Source organism: Lissotriton vulgaris, chromosome 11, assembly GCF_964263255.1.
Source record: "Lissotriton vulgaris chromosome 11, aLisVul1.2, whole genome shotgun sequence".
Classification (NCBI taxonomy): domain Eukaryota; kingdom Metazoa; phylum Chordata; class Amphibia; order Caudata; family Salamandridae; genus Lissotriton; species Lissotriton vulgaris.
Genome location: NC_141699.1, coordinates 171,944,464 through 171,969,273, shown reverse-complemented (window position 1 = coordinate 171,969,273; position 24,810 = coordinate 171,944,464). Strand labels below are relative to the sequence as shown.

The 24,810-nt window shown below is 48.1% G+C and overlaps 1 protein-coding gene across 7 annotated transcripts in view; it reads right to left on the bottom strand.

The window, feature by feature from the left end:
* Positions 1 to 24,810, bottom strand: part of MAPKAPK5 (MAPK activated protein kinase 5) — a 429,232-nt gene that overhangs the window by 298,711 nt on the left and 105,711 nt on the right. For all 7 annotated transcript variants that reach the window (XM_086943071.1, XM_086943068.1, XM_086943069.1 and 4 more), the window contains exon 2: positions 15,405 to 15,478. In XM_086943071.1, the coding sequence (XP_086799197.1) occupies positions 15,405 to 15,478 (74 nt within the window). The remainder of the gene's footprint in view (positions 1 to 15,404; positions 15,479 to 24,810) is intronic.

The following is a 24,810-nucleotide window of genomic DNA, read 5'->3' as shown; positions in this document are numbered from 1 at the left end:
GACAGCACCTCCTCGACAGTAAACTGACTGAACCTCGGCAACTCGCCGCCGAAGCTGACCGATGGGAAAGCACTCGAGTTGCCCGAAGCGGGCCCAGCGAGCCAAACAGAACCAATCAAGGTCCCCATCGCCCCCGAGGACGAGGGGGCCAGGGTCGGGGCAGAGACGCCGTCCCGGCAGCTCCCGCCAGCAACACCCCGCCCCCGGCCGGCAGGGGAAACCCCCCGATGCGTCCAGGGTTCCGAGCCAACGTTACTTGCCACCGGTGCCAGCGGACCGGCCACTATGCCAACGACCCTAATTGCCCGAAGAATCAGAATCCTATACCCCGCCAGGTCGCTGCCGCCGCCCTGGGAGAAGAGCAAGCCCCAGAGGATTATGAAGAATACGATCAGGAACAGCCCGAGTGGGAACCAGCCGCCATGTCCCTGGTCTGCCTAGGGGAAAGAGACATGATTCCACGGGCTCCCCTACCCGCCAATACGAGAAAATGCAGCCAGTGGGTAAACATAAATGGGCGCAAGGCGTAAGCCCTACGCGACACCGGGGCCAGTGTGACGGCAGTCCGCTGTCACCTGGTCACCCCGGAGCAGATCTTGCCAAACGTCCTTTGCCCCGTCCGATCAGCCGACAACTCAGAGAGCCTGTGTCGGATGGCCTGCGTCCCCTTCGAGTGGGGAGGAGTGTCCGGTATGCTGAAGGTGACTGTCCGCGATGATGCCCCAGTGGACTGCCTCCTGGGAAACGACCTCGAAAGTTCCCCCTGGGCAGCCGTTGAAAGAAGGGAGCACCTGGGGATGTTGGGCCTCCCTGAGTGGGCCTGCGTAACGACCCGGTCCATGGCCGCCCGTGCCATCTCCAGTCCCGAAGAACCCGAGTGGCCAGAACCTCCTCCCCCGATCGTCCCGGAGGGAGACGCCCTAAGCACCAATCCCCCAGAACAAAACGACGAAAGGCCCGTTCAACTCCAGGACCTTCCCGAACTGGCCCAGTGGCGTCAAGAGAGTGGTCCCACCCAGGAACAATTCCGACAAGAACAGAAGACCTGTCCCTCCCTCGAGGGACTCCGGCAGCAAGCTCTCGCCCAGAGCGCAGGAGACACCGCAGGGGCCCACTGGATTTATTGGGACAATGACCTGCTCTACAGCGAACAAAGAATTGCTGAGCTGGGGGCCAGTCGGGTGCTGGTGGTGCCCCTCCGCTTCAGAGACTTCCTTTTGAACTTAGCGCACGATGTCCCCCTTGCTGGGCACTTGGGACAAGACAAAACATACAACCGCCTGGTAACACACTTTTACTGGCCCAAAATGCGAAATGATGTCTCCAACCACTGCCGGGCCTGCCCCACCTGCCAGGCCAGCGGGAAGAGCGGCCGAAAGATCAAAGCACCCTTGCAACCCTTTCCCGTCGTCACCACCCGGTTCGAACGGGTGGGAATAGACATTGTGGGGCCCTTAGACCCCCGAACGGCCCAGGGGCACCGGTTCATGCTAGTCCTGGTGGACCACGCCACCCGGTATCACGAGGCCATTCCCCTTCGGACCGTGACAGCACCCGTGGTAGGCCGAGCCCTAATGGGAATCTTCTCTCGAGTGGGCTTCCCCCGGGAGGTCGTCAGCGACAGGGGCACGAACTTTATCTCAAAATACATGAGGTCTCTGGCAGCAGTGCGGGGTCACCTACCGGTTCACGACCCCTTATCACCCGCAAGGAAACGGACTGGTCGAGCGGTTTAACCGCACTCTCAAGGGGATGATCATGGGCCTGGAAGAACCCCTACGCCGCCAATGGGACGTGCTGCTCCCGTGCCTCCTCTTCGCCTATCGAGAAGTTCCCCAGAAATCCCTCGGCTTCAGCCCCTTCGAGCTCCTGTACGGACACCCCGTCCGGGGCCCCCTCAGCCTGGTCAAGGAAGGATGGGAGATGGCCCCCCAGAAGACCCCTCCGGACGTCTATAAATATCTCCTGACCCTCCGCAACCAGACCCGGCGATTCAGGGAACTCGCCAAAGCCAACCTTGAGGCCAGTCAGGAGGACATGAAGAAATGGTACGATCAACATGCCTCCTCCATCGAGTTTGAACCAGGCCAGCAAGTATGGGTGATGTCTCCAGTCGAACCCTGTGCCCTGCAGGACAAATGGACAGGACCATTCAAGGTGATAGAGCGCAAGGGCCCTGTCACCTACTCCGAGTCCTCCACGCAAACAGACTCAAACCCCACTTCGTACGCTCGGATCTCAGCCTACTAATGGCAACAGATAGTGGGACGGAAGAAGACTCCGAGCCCCTCCCTGACCTACTGAGGACCCGTGAAAAAGATGGCTCAGTGGAAGGGGTCAGACTCTCCGAGGCCTTGTCCCCGGAACTACGCCAAGACTGTCGGGCTCTCCTACTACAATTTGCGAACCTGTTCTCCCTCACCCCAGGGGTCACCCCCTGGTGCCTTCACGACGTGGACACTGGGGATAGTCCACCTATTCGACACAGGGCGTACCCAGTGCCAGACTGGGTGCGCACCTGCATCCAGGACGAAGTCTCTAAAATGCTGGCCCTAGGAGTGATCGAGCCATCCGACAGCCCCTGGGCCAGCCCAGTCGTACTGGTCCCCAAGGCTGCCGCCCCAGGCGTCGCCCCCGAGCTCCGGTTCTGTGTAGACTATCTGGGCCTGAACGCTGTTACCCGAACCGACGCTCACCCCATCCCCCGGGCGGATGAGCTGGTTGACCGCATGGGGGCTGCCCGCTATCTGAGCATCTTCGATCTAACAGCAGGCTACTGGCAGATCGGCCTCACCCCCAGGGCCCAAGAACGATCCGCCTTCTCTACCCCGGATGGCCACTACCACTTCAAAGTGATGCCATTCGGCATGAAAAACGCTCCAGCTACCTTCCAGCGACTCGTGAACCAGGTATTGGCGGGCCTCGAAGAATTCAGCGCCGCCTACCTGGACGATATCGCTGTGTACAGTCGTCACTGGGCAGACCACCTTCACCATCTCCGAGAAGTCCTGCACGCCCTCCAGCAGGCCGGCCTCACCATCAAAGCCAGCAAATGTCAGGTTGGCCAGGGGTCCGTGACCTATCTCGGACACCAAGTGGGGAGCGGTCTGGTGGCCCCCCTTCAGCTCAAGATCACTGCCATCCAGTCCTGGCAACCTCCGGTCACCCATACCGAGGTCCGAGCCTTCCTAGGGCTCACCGGATACTACCGGCGGTTTGTAAAGGACTATGGCAGCATTGTGGGGCCCCTCACAGAACTGACATCCAAGAAAAAACCCAAAACCGTCAACTGGACTCCGGACTGTCAAGCGGCCTTCGAGGAGTTGAAGGCCGCCATGTGCACCGCCCCCGTGCACCAGGCCCCCGACTACAGCCGGGAATTCATCGTCCAGACGGACGCCTCAGATCATGGCGTTGGGGAAGTACTCTCTCAACTAAATGCCGAGGGAGTCGATCAACCAGTGGCCTTCATCAGCCGACGCCTGCTGGCCCGAGAGCAGCGCTGGAGCACCATCGAGCGGGAAGCCTTCGCAGTGGTATGGGCCCTCAAGAAACTCCGTCCCTACCTCTTCGGTACCCATTTCAGGGTACAAACAGACCATAGGCCCCTGCAATGGCTGATGCAGATGCGGGGGGAGAACCCAAAACTGTTGCGATGGTCCATCTCCTTGCAGGGGATGGACTTCACTGTGGAGCATCGCCCTGGCAAAGACCACGCCAACGCGGACGGCCTATCACGCTTTTTCCGCCTCGGCGAAGAGAGTACCCAAGAAGATGGGTGGCTCTCCCTGCCTTCAGCTGGGGGGGACGCATGTTGGACAGGCCTCGTGAAGGGGGCAGCTCCCTCCCTGCATAATAAGGACCGAACACCGGCTCTCCCGGTGTCACCAGAAGAACCACCCCGGCAACCCACAGAAGCAACACGCAACCCGTCCCCAACGGGACGCCTGCTCCAGAACACCCCGACATCGGCCGGCCCGGGCCGCCCTCAGCAGCATTGCCCCGGCCCAGCCGCCATCTTGGACACTGCACCACGAGGCCGCGTGGCCTCAGCTCGACCCCAACCCTGGGCCTGGCCAGGCCCCGACATCGAGGCACCACCATCCACCCAGGAGGTGAAGAGACCACTTGGCAGGTCAATGGGAGAAAGGAGTGTCAATGGCTCTCCCCCACCAGGTGCCGATCGCCCCCAGCCTCCCCGGGCGCTGGCTCCACCCCCCTGCTGGGTGTCTGGACTCCCTCATCCCGGACCTCCCGACCTCCAAGAGCGAGGGTCCGGACATCAAAGGAGGCCAGACCTATAACTGGGACAGCTCCAGAGCAGGAAGGCAGTTGTATCCTGGAGTCGAGAGACACCTTGAAGAACTCATCCTTGACGGACTGCTGGCGCTGCCACAGCCCTGCCTTGTGAATCATCGTTCCTGCCTGCTGGCGCTGCCGCGGCCCTCTGCAACCGACACCTTCGTCGGGACCTGCTGGCGCTGCCGCGGCCCATCCTTGTGAACCATCGCTCCTGCCTGTCGTATATAAAGAGTGTTGACCTCATCCTTGTGTGGTGTCCATCTGTGGGGGGGAAGTTACTCGTCTGTACGATCGCTGGAGACGACCCTCACTGGAGGCCTCTCCCCCTGTCCTCGGCCGACCCTCCGGGTCCCCTTCTAACACTGGGTGTATATTTATGATGTTTCATCTTCTTTTATGGCTACTTTTGTAACCTAAATAAAGTGAATTTGACTGCAAGTAGTTAGATTTTTTGCAAGCATTGGTCCCATCACCTTTTGTGTGACTGATAAATGCGGCATCAGCAAGCACCATCCTTAAAACTTTATAGACATGCAGAAGATTAGAAGAGGACTAGACCTGCTGCATGTGACTTGAGAGGATCCCTGAAGGACTTGTTCTATTCCCCCTTGTATCCTAGACAAAGATGTTGACTTCAAGGGCCAGTTGGCTGACCTCCTGTGTAGCTACAGGGACACAACAAGCTAAAGGCGCCTTTTCCCCTGAAGTGCCCAGTTGACCAGTGGCAATTTAACTTGAGAGTCTCCAGACGCTTTCCTCTGAGGTCCCGGTTGTCTTAAAAGAAGGCCAACCTGAAGACTGTTTGGAAACTTGAAAACATTTGCTCCAGAGCTCTAGGGGGACCTGCTGCAAAAAAGTATCCGGCTAGCAGTTTCATGGCATCAGACTGAATTTGAGCTTTATCCCAGTCAAGGCTCCCAGTATATCCAAGAAAACCTTTAAGTACCATTCTTCAGTGGGACTTAAAAAAACGTCTGAGAATTTTCCAAAGCGCAAGAGGGACCAACCTGCTTCAAGTAGCTGGTCTTCACGTCCACTACGGCAGCTACAGTTTCAGCGATCAAGTTTTCTTCTAATAAAAAGTGACAAAGTCACTTTCTTAAATGGGACTTAAAAACCTTTTTGAACCTTTTGACTTCCATACTTTTAACCTGGACTAGTCCACTTGTTGTGTCGGACCAGGGATTCATCGTGGTTGGCCTCAAATCCCACCTAGGTCCCGGTCTACCACTCCCATTGACTATCATTGGCCATTGGTGTTTTTGGTGTAATTTCTACTAAAAACTTTATAAAGTTTTACCTCTGGTTACACTAATTGGATTTTTCTAGTTTTGGTGTCATTTTATTTATTAGTTGTTTGTCTATTTTTGTATTTCGGTTTGGGATTTTTATTGCTTGTTGTTTTGACTTTATTACGGTTTTGATACTGCATAAATACTTTAAACATTGCCGTAAGATAAGACTGTCTGATCAGTGACATAGCAGGCAGCGGACTAAGCTCAGGGTAATTTAGTGACAATGAGGTACTATCCAGTCGCCCACCGCAAATAATATTCCACTTTCTTACAATGGAATACATGCAAAGGTCTCACTTCGTTGGTTTAAGGGCATGGAAAAGGCAAGGGGATCTAGCCACATGAATTGGACGTAGACTCTTGTTCTGTAGATTATATCTCCAGTGAGATCATACCTTCAACGGGGAAGAACTTATTTTCTTTATTTTGCATGTTTAACTGTGGAACTGTGAGTGCGTCCTCTGGTCATGTAACAGAATAGCAAAAGACACATTTGTCAAGATAGTTTCATAGCATCTACTTGGGTGGACATGTGAATGCAATGGTGTGCACAATTTAACAAAACATCAGTAGTGAGGTTTTGGATCTGTATCTTTCTGGTTGCTACCCCTTGATCTTTGGGTTATAATTATCTTGGACTCTATTTCAACAAACGTTCAACTGAAAAGTGAGGGGCAGGCTTGGAAGGGTAGGGAAAAGCAAGGGGCCTAGTTACACATATATCTGAGCATCTCAGAGGTATCCAAACACATTGGATCCTAATAATTGGTAATGGCCATGTGAAAAGGGGTCCAGTCTTTTGGATTTGAGTAAAACAGGTATTATCTGCATCCAACCAACATGGAGACAGTAGCTGTGAGGTGATGTAGCATTAAGTCAATGGCCAAGAACCCAGGTAACCCACAAAAAGCACATACTGGTCTGGGAGAAATAAACATGGTGCACACGTTTTACTTGAAAAGGGAGAGCTCACAAAGAGTTAACACAGCCAACAAATTCAGTAGTTGGTTCAGGTTTATAACTTTCAAGTGAATATCCCCCAGCAGGTGCTAGTTGCATTTCCAGAAAATTCTGCTGCTGGGCAGGGATCTAGGATGTTTCACTAACAAAACAGTCCAAAAATTATCATGAGCACTGGCAGACAGTTTATGAGAACAACTGACTGATAGTAAAAGAAAGAGCACATTTATATACTAGAGTTGAACACATCCTACAAGGGAGAGATGTTACTTTTCAATTGTGTCCCTAGAACAATCTACAACAAAGTGATGGATGACATTCTTGAACTCATCTCACCCACTGCCAATCGCTGAGCGAAGCCTCCAAGTTTACTATTTTTCGCCCAGCATGCTACCTCAGTTTAGACCTAGCCGAAAGCAAATCAGTTTTAACCCTGCTTCAATGGGAACAGTCCAGCCCAAACTACCAGGCAACGTCCTCCCTGAACCAGAACACAAGCAACATAGGGGTAGTTTTGCATTGATTAGCGCTTATCAGGGAGAAATAGCTTGAATCCTGTGGCACAATGAACAGGGCCAAGACTGATTTCTATATGGCTGGGTCCAAATTGTTGCAAAACAATGATGGACTGGAATGCGGCTTTAAGTATTTGCCAGTAGCTGAGGGGGCGCTAGAGGGCACACGGCAAGATGGCCGCACCGATGTGAGGCTCTGCCTGAACAGGCACCTATCCGCCGCATCTGACAGTATTGCGAGCTGCCATCGCCTGCCATCCGCAACTGAGGTTATTTGGAGCAATCGAGGAGATTTTGGGGCGCCGCGGTGCCCGCCTTCCTGCCCTATCCGGATTGTGTGCTGAAGGGGCCGCATGGCATGGTGGCCGTTCGAGATCACACTACCCGACTGCGAGTTGACTAGTATTAATCCATCGCTTACCGGTGTCTTGTGCCGGGAACCGGGCTCTGCAGCTTAACGTGGAGGGGCAGGACACCGTGGAGACTCCCCGTTGGTCGCTGGACGAGGTCCCGCTGGGGTGCTTGTGGAGGCGGCGCCCGCCCGGAGGCCCGGGCTGTTGATGCGGCCTCATTGACCCTGTGTGCGCGATCGGTGGATCTCCCTGGCGAGGCAGCTGCTGGTTAGTCTGAGACCCTGCTGGAGCCTGCTGGACCTTTGCGGTATTGTGGACATCCATCCCCGGCGGCGTGCGACGTACTGCAGCGCCGGCAGCAGAGGGCGAGTGAAGAGCGTGTGCTGGGCTCCCTGCTGGTGCACCTACTGCGGGTTGGCTTCGTGGACTATCCGGGCTCCCTGCCTGCCTTCTCTGACCGTCTGAGGCTGCGACTGCGGCACTGGGGGACTGCCGGACCCGGTGCGGTGCATGGGGACGGGGTCGGGTGCGGCTTGGGCCGTGGAGGCGGTCTGGGCCTAGCTCCGGATGGCTCCCTGCGGGCCGTGGCGGTTGCGGGCCGGAACCCGGGCGTTGTTGTGTGGCTGCGGCGGCTGACCCTGTGGCGGTGTGGTGAGCAGCGGTAGCGGACTGATCTCGGCCCCTGAGCTGGTGTACGTGATGGTGGGGTAGCGGAGCCTGCCTGTTAAGAGTCCACTGGGGTGACATTGAGGCCCGGTACTGAGACTAACAGACGCTTGGTTTTGGCTTGGGGCTGGGGGCCTCGGCGCAAGTGACATATTCCCGGGCGCGGGCTGGGGGAGCCCGGGGACTCCTGGAGGGTGCATGAACTTGCGTCAGGAACAGGGATGTGAACAGCTGGCCTGCTCGGGGTGCCTAGTAAGTTTTGGCTTACTACCTCTTGGTTAATAGTAACTCTGCTGCTCACAAGGCCTATCACGGGCTGGTGTGAGCCTTTCATCATGGGGAAGTCAGATAGATCGCAGCTGCGATTGACATTTGAATTGCGCAAGCCAAGTAAGCCCGCGCAAACTGAAGACACTGATTCTGAGGCTGCTTCGCAGTCTGGCTAACCCCCCATGCTAGAGTCCACATTGATGGCAATGCAGCGCACGCTGCAATTAATTGAGGGCACAATGGAGGCGGTTACTCACCGCTTGGACCATATGTCTTCGCAGCTTGAAAGCCAGTCTACGCGTGTCGGAGAGGTGGAGCAAAGAGTTTCGGCAGCGGAAGACGGCTTAAACACGGTGACTGACAAAACCCTCAATATGGAACGAGCCCTGGCCTTAATGCAAGCTAAAAACGAGGATTTGTAGGCGCGCTCTAGGCGCAATAACCTCCGCATTACGGGCCTGCCGGAATCTACAAATGTTGGCAAAAATGGAGGTTTATGTTGAGCGCCTAATCTCTGAAATTTTTGCAGTGGAACAACTGTCTAAAATGTTCATTGTAGAACTGGTGCATCGCTCCCTGGCTGCTAGACCTGTCCCGGGTGCCCCCCCGTGTCCTATAATTGCCCGTGTCTTAAATTACAGAGACAGGGATACCATCCTTCGCCTGGCCAGAGACAAGGGCACCATAGTACACCAAGGTAGTACACTGGCCTTCTTCCCTGGCTTTACGGTTGCAGTTCAGGCTGCCCGGCGAGAATTTGGGGCAGTGAAGCAGTTTTTGAGGAAAGAAGGGGTGCCTTATGCCATGCTTTACCCTGCCCGACTCCGGGTGGGGTCGTTTGAGGACAACAAAATCTTCTCAACACCGAAGGCGGCCATGGAAGATTCTAAACAGTTGAAGCGGCGGCGGAGAGACTCTGATGCCAATTTAGATGAAGCAGATTGAAGGGGGTTTGTCGTCAACTGGTACAACAGTTGGCAAAACGGCAACTGACTGATTGCTAGTAACTCACCTGTGTATTATATTTGTATGGTTACTGATTGAATCCAATAATAAGTGACTGTCCTATTCCTGAATGTCTGGGCTACAAGGTCCAAGCTCTGGAGATGTAATGGGTATTGACAGCCTCTTCCCTAGGGGGGCGCTGCGGAACTCTGGGACAGTTCTATATTGTGGATATGATGCAGTGGTCTGGTAGCCTTTTACCATAGTCCCGTGCGCTTGCTATTTGCTAGCGTTTTCTGCTTGCGGACGACTGCTTGAGTGATGATCTGCCCCTCTCGTTATCAGGATGGCTGCTCACACGACTTATTTGAGAAGGTAGACAGCTATCTGCAGTGTGGGGCACTGGTGTAGTAGATCACTACTGCTTGGGACTCTTACTGGAGATGGACCTAGCCGATTAACCAGTTCATGTGCTCGGAGTGCTGGTCTGTCCCTGGGGTATCTCTGTGCTTCTTCTAGGCTGATGCCCTGCCTCAATGGGGATAGTAGTCCACACCGGGACTGCTCAGGATGGCACTGACTGTATAAATTTGCTTCTGATGCATAATGTGATGCTTGGTTGATTCTGCCTGATCACCTCCTGCATCTGCGGGAGTGTCTAGCCTCTACGCCCCCACATGTGGGAGTACCCCATCAATGGTTTGATCTTTACAGGAGGGGTTGGGGGGGAGTTTGGGGTTCTGGGGATTCTTTGGCAAGGTTTAGGTGCTGAAGTGGGAGGGGGTGGAGGGAGTTGTGCTTGCACTGGTTGATGTTACGGGGATGGTGAGTGGGTGGGAAGAGTTCTTGGAGTGTTCTTCGAGTACAGCTGTGGAATAAGGGCTTGCAGTTTTCACTACTTGATTTTAAAGGTACAATATTGGCACATTGATCACCGGTTGCTAGTGCATGTCCTTCATGGGTGACAAAGGTACCATCACTTGGCTCACCTGGAATGTTAGGGGATTGAACAGCCCCAAAAAAACTAGACAGGTTTTAGCATACTTAACTAGACATAATGTCCAGATTGCCTTTCTACAGGAGACGCACCTCACGTAACACACCGCCACATCCGTGGCAAAGCAATGGGCAGGGGTCTGATTAGCTGCAACCTACTCCTCATATGCCAGGGGGTCATGATACTGATTAAGAAAAATGTCCCATTTGTGAGTACGTATGATAGCGAAGGCAGGTACATTATCCTACAAGGGAAATTGTGTGGAACGCTGATAACCATGATTAATGTGTACGGTCCAAGAAATGTGGACGATCCTTAGTTCTATAGAGGTTTATGGAACAAAATGTATGCCCTCCCGGAGGCTCTGTGGTTGGTACCTAAATGTAGTGCTGGACAGCGAAGTAGACCGGAAGACCCAGGGCTCTGGGCATTGCAAGAGAGCATCCATGGCGGTGATTGATGGTATGAATGATTTGGGACTGGTGGATGTGTGGCGAATGCGGTACCCTGGCGTATGGAAGGGAACATGCTATACGTATGCTCATGATACTTGGTCCCGCTTGGACTACTGGCTGGGGACACATGATGTGAATGCATGGGTGACTAAGGTCATACACCTCCCCCGGACGCTGTCAGACCATGCACCGGTCTTAATGATCACGGAGCTTCCAGGCTATGCTCCTGCGCCATTTGCATGGAAATTACAACCCTCAGCTCTCTTAGACCTGGTGTTTCGAGATGGCGTACGAGAGGCCATAGAGAGCTATTTTGAGGTCAATGTAGGATCGTTAGAGGATGTGGGCACTGTTTGGGAGGCATTTAAAGTGACTATCAGAGGGACATGCATAGGCCTCCAGGCAGGGGTGCTCAAGTCCCTATTGGGCTCTATGAGCCGGCTGGAGCGTGAATTGACTGGGTTGGATCGTCAGTATGCAGAGGCACCGGCAGAGGCTCTCTTAGCTGATATCATAACAAAAGTGAATGAATACAATGATTTCGCCGACCAGGGGGTGAAGCATATATAAAAACGTCGCAGGGCCAGATACTACGGTGAGGGCGGGCGACCTGGGCGGGCTCTGGCAGATCGAATTACAGAACCCTGGGCTAAGTATTGTAGGGTGCAGGAGATTACTGAGGATGACCAGATTGTGACTGACACTGCAGGCATACTGAAGCACTTTGTACAATATTATAAGACAATGTATGGACATAGGCAGATGGCTAATGATGAGGACATAGCGCAATACTTGGACGATGTGGCCCTGGTCTGGTTATCAAAGGGACAGCAGGACTTTTTAATGCACCATCTGACGGTTGATGAGATCAGGGAGGCAATCACCGCGCTGCCAAATGGGAAGGCCGTCGGTACTGATGGCCTTCCTGCAGAATTTTATAAGGAGTATGCGGACATGTTGCTGCCTCATCTGGCAGCTATGTATGCAGAAGCTTTTGACCAGCGGAAGCTGCCTATGTTGCGCGAAGCGCTGATTGTTGTTTTACCGAAGCCGGGCAAGCAATTAGATAAGTGCGAATCATACCGCCGGCTGTCCCTTATGAACACGGATGTTAAGATACTCGCTAAAGTGCTCGCCACGCGCTTGCGCCTGCTGTTACAGGTTATGGTCCACCCGGACCAATCAGGATTTATCCCTTCGCGCTCTACGGTCCATAATTTGAGAGCTGTGTTTGCGACCCTACACCTACTTAAACCTGAAGTGCCTGCGTCGGCGGTCCTATTGGATGCCGCTAAAGCGTTTGACACGATTGCATGGCGATTTATGTTTGCAGTGCTTCACCGCATGGGTCTACCGTTTTTCTTTACGGACTGGATTAAACTACTCTATAGGGACCCGGTGGCCCGAGTGCGGGTTAATGGCAGTATTTCGGAGGCTTTTCCAATTCAACGGGGCACTAGGCAGGGGTGCCCGCTGTCCCCTCTGCTATTTGCTATGGTGCTAGAGCCGCTGGCTTGTATGCTCAGACAAAAACATGCACACTCTGCGCTTCGGTTTTTTCAGCGGTCATTGGCAGTATCGTTATATGCAGACGATATGGCTTTATATGTGTGGGAGCCGGAACGTTAGTTGGAGGGTGTCATTAGGGAATACATCCTGTTCGAGCGGTTTTCAGGGTTGGCAATTAAGTGGGCTAAATCGATCATTGTACTATTTATTTATTTATTTATTATAAAGTTTTGTATAGCGCGAACAAGACCCGTGGGTATCAGAGCGTTAACATAAAAAGTAAGTTAAAGATTAACAAATATACTAACAATTATAATAACAACTGATATGAGGTAGATGGTATATATTCATAACACATGTGCAGTTTGCATTAAGCATTAAGAGGTAAGTTGAGGCTTAACTTATATCATAAGCCATATACACAAACATAAATGAGGTAGAATCTTGAGGACCAGGTGTCTAGGTGGATACCGCTGCCTCTCTCCTTTGCGGATAGGGTAGCCCTGATCAAGATGGTGGTGCTGCCCAAGTTTTTATATCTTTTCCCCTGCTTCCCCTGACGAGCTATTTTTTTAACACGCTGCGTTCCTTGTTGATTACACTTGCATGGGGGGGTAAGAAGCCTCGCATTGGATGGGACACTCTGACTAAACCGTATGCGTTGGGTGGCTTTTCCATACCTGATATGCGCTTATATGCGCAGGCTCACTTCGCCTCATATTGGCGGTCGGCTCCCCCGTATACGCCGCATGTGGCGGTGCTGTACACCCCCTACCTCTTAAGGCCATGTTAGTGAATCCCCACTCGGTGTATGAGAAAGGTGAGGTGGACACAGTGCAGTGCACAGCTCAAGCGTGGGCGGAGCTGGGGAGGAGAGCGGGGCGACTGCCATTATATGCTGCTGCAATGCCCCTGTTGCATCATACCAGCATCTTAGTGACGGATGAGGCTGGGGCACTCCAAGTTTTACACGCTGCCGGGTTGCGAACCATGGGGGACGTCTTTATCCAAAATCACTTTCTCGCGTTGCAGGACTTCAAGAACTCGGGAAATGTGGCCATGGCCACATTCGTTTATGCCAGACTCCGTGCAGCCCTACGGGATTTGTATCCGTCATTTCCGGATGAGCCGCCCTCCCCATGTGCCTTGCAACTTTTGTATACGGACACGGATAGAACTAAGCCAGTGTCCAGATTATATCAGGCCTCACAGTTGGACGAAGGCATTGCAGAATCACGTTCCAGGGATAAGTGGGACCGTAGTCTTATGCACCAACTAACAGATGATGAATGAGAGGAAAGTTGAAATGATGGGGAGTTTTGCTGTTAATGGCAACTTCAAGCTTATACATTATAAATGTCTCCATCAAACTTATTACACGCCTGCTCAGTTATATAGGTACGGACTAGGAGACACTAATAGCTGTGTGCGTTGTGGTTCAGATGAAGCAGACTTTATGCACTTGGCATGGACCTGCGGCAGAGTGCAGGTATTTTGGATGGGTGTGACGGAGGTACTGTCTGCCATGACTGAAGTCACCATTGGTTGTGATCCTAAGGTATGTCTGTTGGGGATAGTGTCCAAAATTCTGGCTGGTGTACGCAAATTGGTGGTGCTCTCTTTGCAAATGACCAAGCGTAGGGTGGCGGCGTGTTGGGGCGGTCGACCAGCTCCCAAATTGAAACAATGGCTGCAGGAGCTGGCAAATTGCCGTGATCAATTGGTTTGTTACTAAGAAGGGTTGCCCTATGCCTCAAGCCCGAGGGATATCTGGGGGCCCTACACGGCATACATGTTTACAGGAACAGACACGGATTAAATGTATGATGTTTGGTTAAGCACTTTACACACACCACATTGGATATCTAGCGATTGCCATGTAATATATTAGTGAAGTAGTGTGGCTCACTGGTTAGAGGCGGCAGACCCGAGAGCAGAGGACGGCCCGGGATCAGGGTTCGATTCCCGGCGCGGCAGGTTTCTGGACCAGGGTCAGCGGACTCGATAATTCTCTCGCCTCGGTGCCCACTCTGATCAGCGATCACACTCGGCAACTCTGGGCATTAGCTTGCCTCTTCTTCACTAACGGCCCCACCAGACCGCCGGGGATGCCTGGTCTCACCCTGGAGATACTCATTAAGGGACCATCTCTCAGGGAAGCCAGGAAGGGTTTCGCAGCGGTCGAAGCGCCTTGGGACCCTACGGGTAAGTAGTGCGCTATATAAATGCCTATACATTTACATTTACATTTACATATAGTACCGGCATTGATTTTGTTTGACTAGAACGAATTACAAGTATGAAATCCACCCTTCCTGATATATGTACCTATGATGAAATCTATGATTGTTTATATAATTGTATCCTGATGCTTGATTCGTCATTATTTGTAAATGGACTGTATGCCCCAACCCCAGCTGTACTGTACTGTGTTTTGTTTGTTTTCTTAAAATGATAAATAAATATATAAAAAAGTATTTGCCAGTAGCTGAGAATAAATCAAGTATTGCATCCATCACTTTTTTGTATACTATACTGCATTGCCATAAGTGGGACAGGTGTGCCCAGACTTGGGTCCCCGTGCACACGGAGTGACTGGAACCAAACTATACGTTGAGCTTGAAACAAGGATATAAATAAAAGAGGTGCTCTGAGAGCATACCTTAAGGGGCACTAAGATTAATTTACTAAGATTCATGCATGGAAACTGCAAAAAAAAACAACACAAAGCCCATAAGAGTTGACCTTTTTACCTTTTGTGGCACAGAGAGGAAATATTCTGTCTCCAATGTAAACCTACGCTGCATAAAGCAACCAATTGAAATACCTTCGCCAATCAGCTGATACTGTGGAACTCCCTGACCAAGCCCCAGGCCCTGTGGCCCTGGACGCGGACTAAATCCCCGCTAGTGACAAACCTACAAATGTATGACCGGGTGATACCACACCTTGTGTATATGCCAGCGTAAAACGATACTTGCATGCCGGAAAAAGAATAGAGTTACCATGTATCTTTAATGTGCCGCTATTATTACAACACTCCGCCAAGGTCTAGATGTCAAACTATATAATAATTGAATGCATAATTATAACATGTTTTATTCTCAATAAAGTTTAAATAAAAAAAAAAAACTTACCTAACTGGACCACTGATCCCAGCTCCAAGCTTCTGACTCCAGTTAATATTATACTCTTCTAAAATGGAGGTTTCCTGGGAATAAAAGAAAGTGGAAATATTTATTTAAAATAAAACAGATTAACTTAGGTTAAAATGTTCTCACTTCTTTTAATATTAACATTTTATGGGAAATGGCAACCTAACAGTGCACGTTTTTTCGAGATTATTTTTACAAGACCTGTATTAACTGCCCATTATCCCTGCGAGCATATTAAGTTACAATAACCTCTGTTCAAGGTTACTTCAAGCTACAGGAATGCGAACCACTCATCCCTTAAAATTTACATGTGTGTGCCTTTGTATGGCAAAATATATGGTGCTGAAGTTTTTGACAGCTTTTACTCCGGTAATGTTATGGTTTGGAAAGCTGTGCTGAGAATACCACTGCCTATGCCCTACCGAAATCTACAACCTGCTGCTCAGTCCTCCATCTCTGTGTAGGCAAACTTGGAGTCTGAATTTAGACTACATGAACTCTTATCTGCACAGAATTAACAGATATCAGTTGGTCAAACAACCACAAACAAAACGTTATTTGATGATAAATGTGGCTCTATCATTCTCTTTTGTTTCCAGAACAATACTTTAAAGCATTTAGACATTTTAAACCTACCATTAGAGGTAACATTAGTTTTTAGCCCATGACAAAAATGATTCAACAAATCTCAGCTCAGCCAAACACAAACATTTAAAATTAAAGTAAAGGATTATAGGTGAGTGAAATTAAAAATGCTAAAGGCAGAGCACAGTGTTACAATAAAGGAATGTTCTTGTTCCAGTATACGTTTTTTAATGTATTCTCAAGTTTTGAATGCAGCTATAATACGCTATTAATCCAAGAAAAGAGGGAAATCATAAACCCACATTTACCTTGAAAATATTCTAGTATGACAGACAATCTGCACGTTTTCTAGTCAAATAGCATTTTAAAGACTATTGTTTGCAAATGTCAAAACTGTGAGCAAATTGGTAACTGTTCAAGACTGCACCAGGTGCAGTATTTCTCGGCTACATTGCGCTATGACAGGAGGTGGTGATCAACATTTTTGTTAATGATATTTACAAGGACTTTACGACAGCCCCCTGATCCTGTTACAAGGGTTGCAGAAGAGGATGAGAACCAGGGACCGGATGTCGGCCCTTTGACTTCTACGCTGAGATCCGTTTCCTCTCTCTCTCTCTCTCTCTCTCTCTCTCTCTCTCTCTCTCTCTCTCTCTCAGGAGAAAGTTTCTCACCTGTTTATCTCCACTAAGTCGGGAGCCCCTGGAGACCCATGTCCTCCGCAGGTGCTTTATCTGGTCTCAGTCGAAATTTCCACCTACCTCACCCCCTTACTCAACATGGCACTGGAGTCGGGCATTTTTCCAGAGGCCTGGGAAAAGGCATGCATCTTGCCTTTATTAAAGAAACCATCCCTGAGCCCTTTAGATGTAAAAGATTACAGACCCATTTCACGTCTGCCACTCCTAGCTAAAATTCTAGAAAAAAACATGAATCATGACAACTCTTTATTCCTTGAGAATTCTAACAGCCTGGATTTAGGTCACATTACTGCATGGAATCCACTTTACTAGCTGCAATAGAAGCTATCAGATCGATAGTGGAGAAAGGAGATAACGCAGCCCTGATCCTGCTACATCTCTCAGCCACTTCGATACGTTGGATCATGCTTTCCTGGTACACTGTTTAGAAAGCACAGGCGGACGGGCCCTTGGATAATTGAAATCTTTTTTGTCAAACCGATAACAGGTTGTAAAACTAGACAGCTTCACATCAAACTACTTTTCACTACCATGTGGTGACCCACAGGAATCCCCACTCAGACCTACATTATTTAATGCTTACATCATTCCTTTGAGCGATTGATGTGCTCTTTTGGGTTCTCTGTTGTTTCTGACACCCAAATAGATGATTGTTTAGTGGATGCGGAAGAACTTCCTAAAAATCAATTCTGACAAGACAAAAGTCCATTTATTTGACAGAGACCACTCTTTCTGAAACGCTTCCTGGTGGCAGTCAAGCCTTGGACCCCTCCCCTGTCCAGCTCAAAAGACTAATAATTTGGGAGTCATTTTTTACTCTAATCTTACTTTCCTTGACCACTCCAAACATGTTACCTCCTCCTGTTTCCGGAAACTAAAATTTCTGAAGAAAATCCTACCTTTCATTCCAATAGATCTCATGAAACCAGTTAGATTCGCTCCTGACATTTTCAAGCTGGACTATTGCAATGCCCATTATGTTGGTGCTCAGGCTTGCGTTCAGAGTAAACTTCAAACCATTCAGAATATGGCAGCCAGAGTTCCTAATAACCTCCCTAAATTCTGTTCAGTATCCAAAGCAATTAGAGATCTGAAGTGGCTGCCTATCAGGGCAAGTATCAAGTTTAAAGCCCTTTGTTGGGGCCCACAAGGCATTGCGTAACTTTGGCCCGGGTTTCCTACAGGCTAACACTAACTGGTACATGCCCTCATGCTCCTTACGATTCAGTACCGCCAGGCATGTCTGTGTTCTTAGAATTCAAAGATCACATTGGTTTAAGCTTCTCTCATTCCTCCTCTAATTGGTGGAATTCCCTCCCCGTCCATCACAAGGAGAAGTTCAATCTCTTAAGATTTAGGAAGGACTTGAAAACATATATTTTCCTTCAAATATTCCAATAAACACCCCGGTTAAACTCAGTACCGGCAGACCTTTTTACAGAACTGTTTTTAGAAGGGGATGTTATGTTCCATATAGGTACCCTAATATAGGCTCAGGTAGTCACCTAAGCTTTCACCTATATTCTGCCTACCATTACACTACTTAACAGTGCTTCGTACTGACTCTTTACCTAGTTACGGTAATGTCCAAAGAGGACATGGGGTTTTCTCCGAAAAGCTTAAGCTTCATCTATTATGCATGAAGTTTCTTGGAATCACAGCAGGACAGCAGGCCTACCATCTCCTGCATAATAACTATGTACAAGGGTCATTCCTTCCATCATCCCAGGCCGACATGACACAGCAAGGTATATCCCCTGGGGTTATCACTTTGGGTATATAAAGCGATACCAAAGGGGATGATGGAGCAAATCAAACACTCACCCCTCTGGAGCAGATCAAACACTCACCCCACTTTGGGTATATATACATCATCTCTTGCTGAGATAGGGGAGAAAAAGAAATCCCATGCCGACACACTGATGTGAGACGCTGAGGCTCCTGCACGCAGACACTCCAGCTCGCAGTGGTCCGACATCCCTTGCAGGGTGTCCATCTTGAGACAAAGACAGGCTCCCACAGTCTCTCACTTCAGGTAATGGGGTTCGACTTTATCCTAGAGGGATTCTTGGCTTTACACCCACATACATTCTAGGTACATTCAGGTACATCTAGTTAGGGACGCATCGTAGAAGTACGCATTTTACTGTCATGTATTTTATATACTTGCCTGTATTCATTGTTTTAGCAGGATGGTAGAAATATACCATCCTTTTACTCTGTTAGTGCTTATAATCATTTATATCTGTTACTGTCTTATGGTTGTTTCACCACATCTATTTTACACTAGAATGACGCAGGTTCAATAAATACGTATTAAAACAGGTCCCCACCGTTTATTCTGTGTATCTCTGAGACGAAGTGAGGACAAGTGACTGAGCGAAAAGTAGTACACTGTTTCCACATTTCTGAGGGATCAGGGTTGTCATGTTCGATGGTTGCCAAGAACTATTCTTTCCTTGGTAAGAGGAGATTCTAGTGGCACTGTGAACTAGCTGGTATACAGGCTAACATATTCGGTAGGGGTGTCTAGAATCAGTCTGACTCCAATCCTACAGTATATGCTGTCTAAACGGGCAGATTCTATATAGGTTTATAGGAACTACATGACAGGGATTAGGACCAAGACGCTTCATGGTGATCGCACGCTTTAAAAGCTCATTAATCTAACATTTTAACATCATTTCAAGCCTACTTAGGAAGCCTTGCCTAAACAAAACTTTATCACATAGCCATAAAGTACAGTAAGATGCTTTGCTAAACTCAATGCACTAATGGCAATAAAAGTAGAAGTACCAAACGTTCAGATTTAAGGAGTTGACTGACTCAGACTAAAAGTTTGAAAATTTAATGACAAATGAAAATCATTATTTACTTTTGGTGGACACAGACATCACTATGAAAAATGCTTATCAAGTGAAAGGGCAATATTTTAAGTATCTTCCACAAGCAACAGCAACAATTTAATTAAGTACTATAATTCACATATGTTTAGTGAAATAAGAGAGAAAAACGTAAACAAATCTTTACATTCTTACACCGGAGCAGGATGATTAACAAAAATGAAATTTTTCTTTGTACTTCCAAGGATGCATTATTCACTCAAACTTGAAAAGGCATATTCAATGGCCTCATAAGTTTGTTGCGAGAAGTTTAATGGAAGATGATCTTCAACAATGAATGCGGCCTTGCATGTGCTCTTGATCAAGATCTTCATTTCGCCAAGATGTGAGGTTCTCTGCTCAGAAGCCTACAGAGACTTACCTTGTTCTTTGTATTATTAGTCAGCATTTTGTCAGTTCTCACTTCTCATTATTCTATACAATCAGTCATTTGTTCTAGAGCACTGGATTGAAACAAAGAATGAGATTGCCTACTTTGAGCGTATTGTGGATTCATAATTCCAACTTTACTAAAGTACAAAGACCCTGGACCAAAGGTTCATCTGCACTGACCAGGAGTAGTGGTCGCAAATGTCACCTAAAGGGATATACTCCACTGAAATAATACCATTAATAAGTGTTTCCTCAAATTTCAAAACTGCAGCAGAACAGCAGTTCAAAGAGACATTAATACATAATCCTGTGTCTTGCATTTGTTGAGGCAGTGAACTAACTTCCTACAACTGCTTTCTCTATAGTTGAAATTATTGTACAAAGACGCAAACTAACAAAACAAGCATTACTAATGCAATAGGTCTCATATGGTACTGCACCCTGCAACATGGCTAGGTAAAAAGCATTGGCATTTATAATGCCAATAACTCGAATTCCAACAAATGCAAGATCTGTTTAAATCGTGCTTGGAAGGGGTAGCCCAAAACGCCCACTGCAAAGTGGTCTTTAGGCAATATAATGACTGCTTTTAAGACAATATGGCGGCAATCTAGAGGAAAATTTGCTCTCAAATGAGCAGTTACTTTTCAATGACTGGAAAAAACTGAAACGTAACCGCTATGTTAGTACAGTCACATTCCCAGATCTATGCAGCAGTTCTTTATTAATTTTAATAACAGGTGCCTGTAGCAGTAGGCAAAGGCAGCACACAGAGGCAAAGGACAGTACGCTTAGTGGCCCGAAAGGGTTGAAGGCAATTACTTCCCTTTGCCGATACCAGAGTCAGTGTGCAGGTGCCCACGCTTCGTGCTTCTTGCCCCGCAGCCATAGGACTCTCTGCCAACTCCACCGGCTGGTAGTACTTACTACAGAGCATAGAAGAGGCACTGGAGGAGTTAGTATAATTCACCTTGGAGGACCTGTCAAGCCACGGCTACGGGGTGAAGGAGTAGATCCGGAGGCAGGGCAAGTTGTGTGATGTAACCCTGCAAGTTTGAGCTTGCTTTACAAGGGTACCTGTAAACTGAAGGAGTTGGGGGTTCCCCATTGGGAATATCAGAGGTTCACTAAGACAGGGGGCGCAGTGGTAGCAGGAAAAGAACATTAAGGGAACAGAGAGGTCAGTGAAGCAGGTGTAAGTTATTTCAGCGAAGAGTGCCTGGTAGAAAACTGGAGATAATTGTGGACCACAGTGGAATGGAACACGAGCATTACCAAATGTTTGAGCTATTGGCGATGTATCATTATTTGCATAATCTGTCAACTTTCAGTAATGCGCGACCTGTTGCATTGCAAATGATTATTTAATCTTCGTTTTACCTCTGGGATCCCATGAGTTCTTCGGCAGGCCAGTGGCCTGTAGAAAAGGGCCTATTTTGGAGAATGGTGAGCAGCACAGAATTCCTAGGGAAAACTCCTCAGCAAGTGTTTGTTCCAATTGATACAGGCAGGTTCAATGTAAAACGGCGGTCAGAAACTCAATCTTATGTACAGAAATACAGAATACTCAATTCTTCACTAAATAAAGCACGTTGCGGCACAAGTTGACCGGAAGCTCCAGATTTGTCTAGACTGAATGAGGCAGTCGACTGAGCAATCACAAGCCCTTTTCCATCACAGCTAACCAGGCACAATATAGGAGCCAAATGAAGTCCGAATTACCTTAAAGTGTTTCGTCATGGTTGTGTGCTATTACCTTGAGGCTTTTTAGCAGCGATAGGCCTCTTTTTAGACAGATTGAGCAAACATCAGCAGATTATATACTATTCACTTATCAGTTTATGCAAAACAGCTTAAAAAAGAAAGATCATAAGACTCCTGGCTTCCCCAATCAGCACTATTTACCTAGAATATATTCACTGAAAAGGAGAGCAAGGCTTCACAGTTTTAAAGTATGTGTATGTATATATATATATATATATATATATATATATATATATATATATATATATATATATATATATATATATATATATATATATATATATATATATATATATATATATATATATATATATATATATATATATATAAAAAAATTTTTTACCTACTGGCTGTCGCCAGTAGGTAGTTATAGTTAGGATTATTTTGTATAGGGAATTCGCAACATTCTATTGGGAATAACTTTGGCGCCGGTTGAGGAATCTGCCTGAAAATTTCCTCAAATTTGCCTCTCGGCGCTCCACTCCTTCCCTGAAAGTTTGGGGGGGGATTCGTCAAGCGGGGGTAGAGATAAAAGGGGGGGGTCCCAAAACGTGTTTTCCCCATGTTAATTTCCATAGGGCGGTTGAACTCTTTTTTAGCCCGAACGGCTGAATGGATTTCCACCAAACTTGGCAAAATTGTAGGGACTGGTAGCCCGATGTGCCTTTGCTATGTCTCAAGATATGTGCTCCAGTGGATTTTGAGTAATTTAGGTTCAAAAAAATATATATCTATAAGCGCGCACCGGGCGCGTACCAGCGCGCTACGCAAGTTCGCGCGCGGAAAGCTGATTGGCTCTCGGGTGTCTGTCAACATTCCAAACAGTCCGGAGTGGCCGCCATCTTGTTTCTCGGTAGGATCGAGACAAAAGAGGTGGCAAAAACAAAGGGGGAAATGACCAAAAGGGGGCAGAGTAGACTCTCCTGACCCCCTAGGTTGGATGTGGGGGCCATAAAAAAAAATTCGATTTGCACGGGGGGGGGGGGGGCGCCCGGTACGCGCATCGCGGAGCGTACCGCGGAGCGTACCATGCGGAAAAAAGAATGACAGTTTTTTAAAAAAAAGAAGTGTTTTTTTCTTCTTTTTTATTGTTTTTTGAACATTTTGTACTTTTTTGGGCTTTTATGAACAATTTTATATTTTTTTGTTATTTTTATGGGGAGAAACAAAAAACAGGGAATTGGAAACGGCTCAACTGGAGCAAAAAAAATCAGGAAAATAATTAAGGTTTTTTGGGGCAATTGTGGTTGTCACCAGCACGGTTGATGAGTTTTATGCTTTGCTCACCATAGGTAATTGTTTTACCACAAAATATACAACTGATTTTGTATTGTCCAAACTGGGGTTGTATGTTTGGGACCATCTCCCTTGTCTCTGGACCCGATGGAGTGGATTGCTTACTTTTGGAGGTGCTGGGTGAATGCAGGACCTTCAAAGATCCCAGGGTGGGCAGCTGATGAACATCATGTTTTAACAAGAGCAATTAATTACACCAGTCTTTTACGATGAAAGCTAGACAAATAAATCTGAGGTGTATAACTATTAATTTTAAAATCATTTAATTAGAAACGTGTTTTATAAACAAAAAACACAAAACTACAGAGCATGGTTGTTAGCACTTTCATTATTATCACTATTCATCCGGAGCCTTTGGTTTATTTTTCAGGAGGGGGCGTTTCGGTACGCAGGGACAGCTGAGCCGGGATGACTGTCCTTTTATCTTCGTGCTCCGGAGAGAGGCAGACATTGCCCACCTCGTGCAAGCATGTGTGGGAACTAAGCACCACACCCGGGGCATTTTTTGAAAGGAGTCCTTTCAATTGACTGCAGGCGTGATCGGCGCAGAGAGGCCCAACGGCCCGCGACGAAGATCGAGAGGTGTGTTTTAAGATGCACGTCCAAAGGGAAACGCGATCGAGACAATACCGTAAAGTGGAGAGGAATTGCGCGTCAAAGGGGGATTAAAAACACATATCGACCCGGAGCGCAGCAATTCACATCCGAACCCGATGGCGGAAAAAACTATTTAAGGATGGAGTCGATGCCCATGCACACTGTCGTCCTAGGGAGGAGTCACCTACCTCGTGACTACAAAGACTTCTTCCAAAACAAAAACAAAGTGCAAAAATCCAAGCCCAACACCAGATGGCGATCTATGCAAAAGTATACAATCTGCAGCTCATATGCTTCGAACAAGACCTTACAGTGGGACACCCGATCCCTTTGGTTTGTACCTGTGTCTCTGAACTCTGCAGGCTTTGCAAGTACCCGACACAATCTACAGGAGAGCTCAAATAAAAGACACATGCGTAATCTAAACTTGAAAAAATTGCTGGCAGCAACACCCTGACAATGAATGGGCCACACCAGCATACAGACTTTCAAAAGCCTCCCTAGGTCACTGATGAGCTGGACCTAAGAAGAGAGTAAATTGTAGACTAAAGAGAATCGATATGATAATAGTGTGAAGAACCTATAGAAGGTCAATACTCAAACAAGGCAGTTGCCAGTCCTGCAGAATTCCAAAGGCTGACAATTAAACATCACAAAGAAACGTTACAAGCTGATGGCAGGCTCATGCCAAAATGTGATTTAAACTATTTAGATACTCCCAATCAAAAAAATTCTGCTCAGACAGTTGCTGGAGTAAGAACAACCAATTGTGTTGAATGCTCTGGAGAGTGCAGAAGCAGCTAATATAAACTACATAGTGAGACATGAAAAAACAGCCTGGAAGGCTACAATGAGGCACTTTTATGTACTCAAGCAGCATCATAGGCAGTGGGAGACATAGGGACATAAGAGACATGGGCACAGGCACGAGTATGTAGTTAAACAGATTAAATGAAAGGAGGAGGCAGGACTAAACAGGCAGACAATGGAACGGGTAATGCAGATTATGAAATTACACTAGAGCGCAAGTCAACGACAGCAATACAATACGGCTTCAAACATACTAATTTGGAAAGAATTTTTTTTTCCAAATTGAAAGCTCACACTAAACTAGATTTACCTGGTAGGTCAGTTTGAAAAGAGGAAGAACCATTTTTCGTATGGATGGGC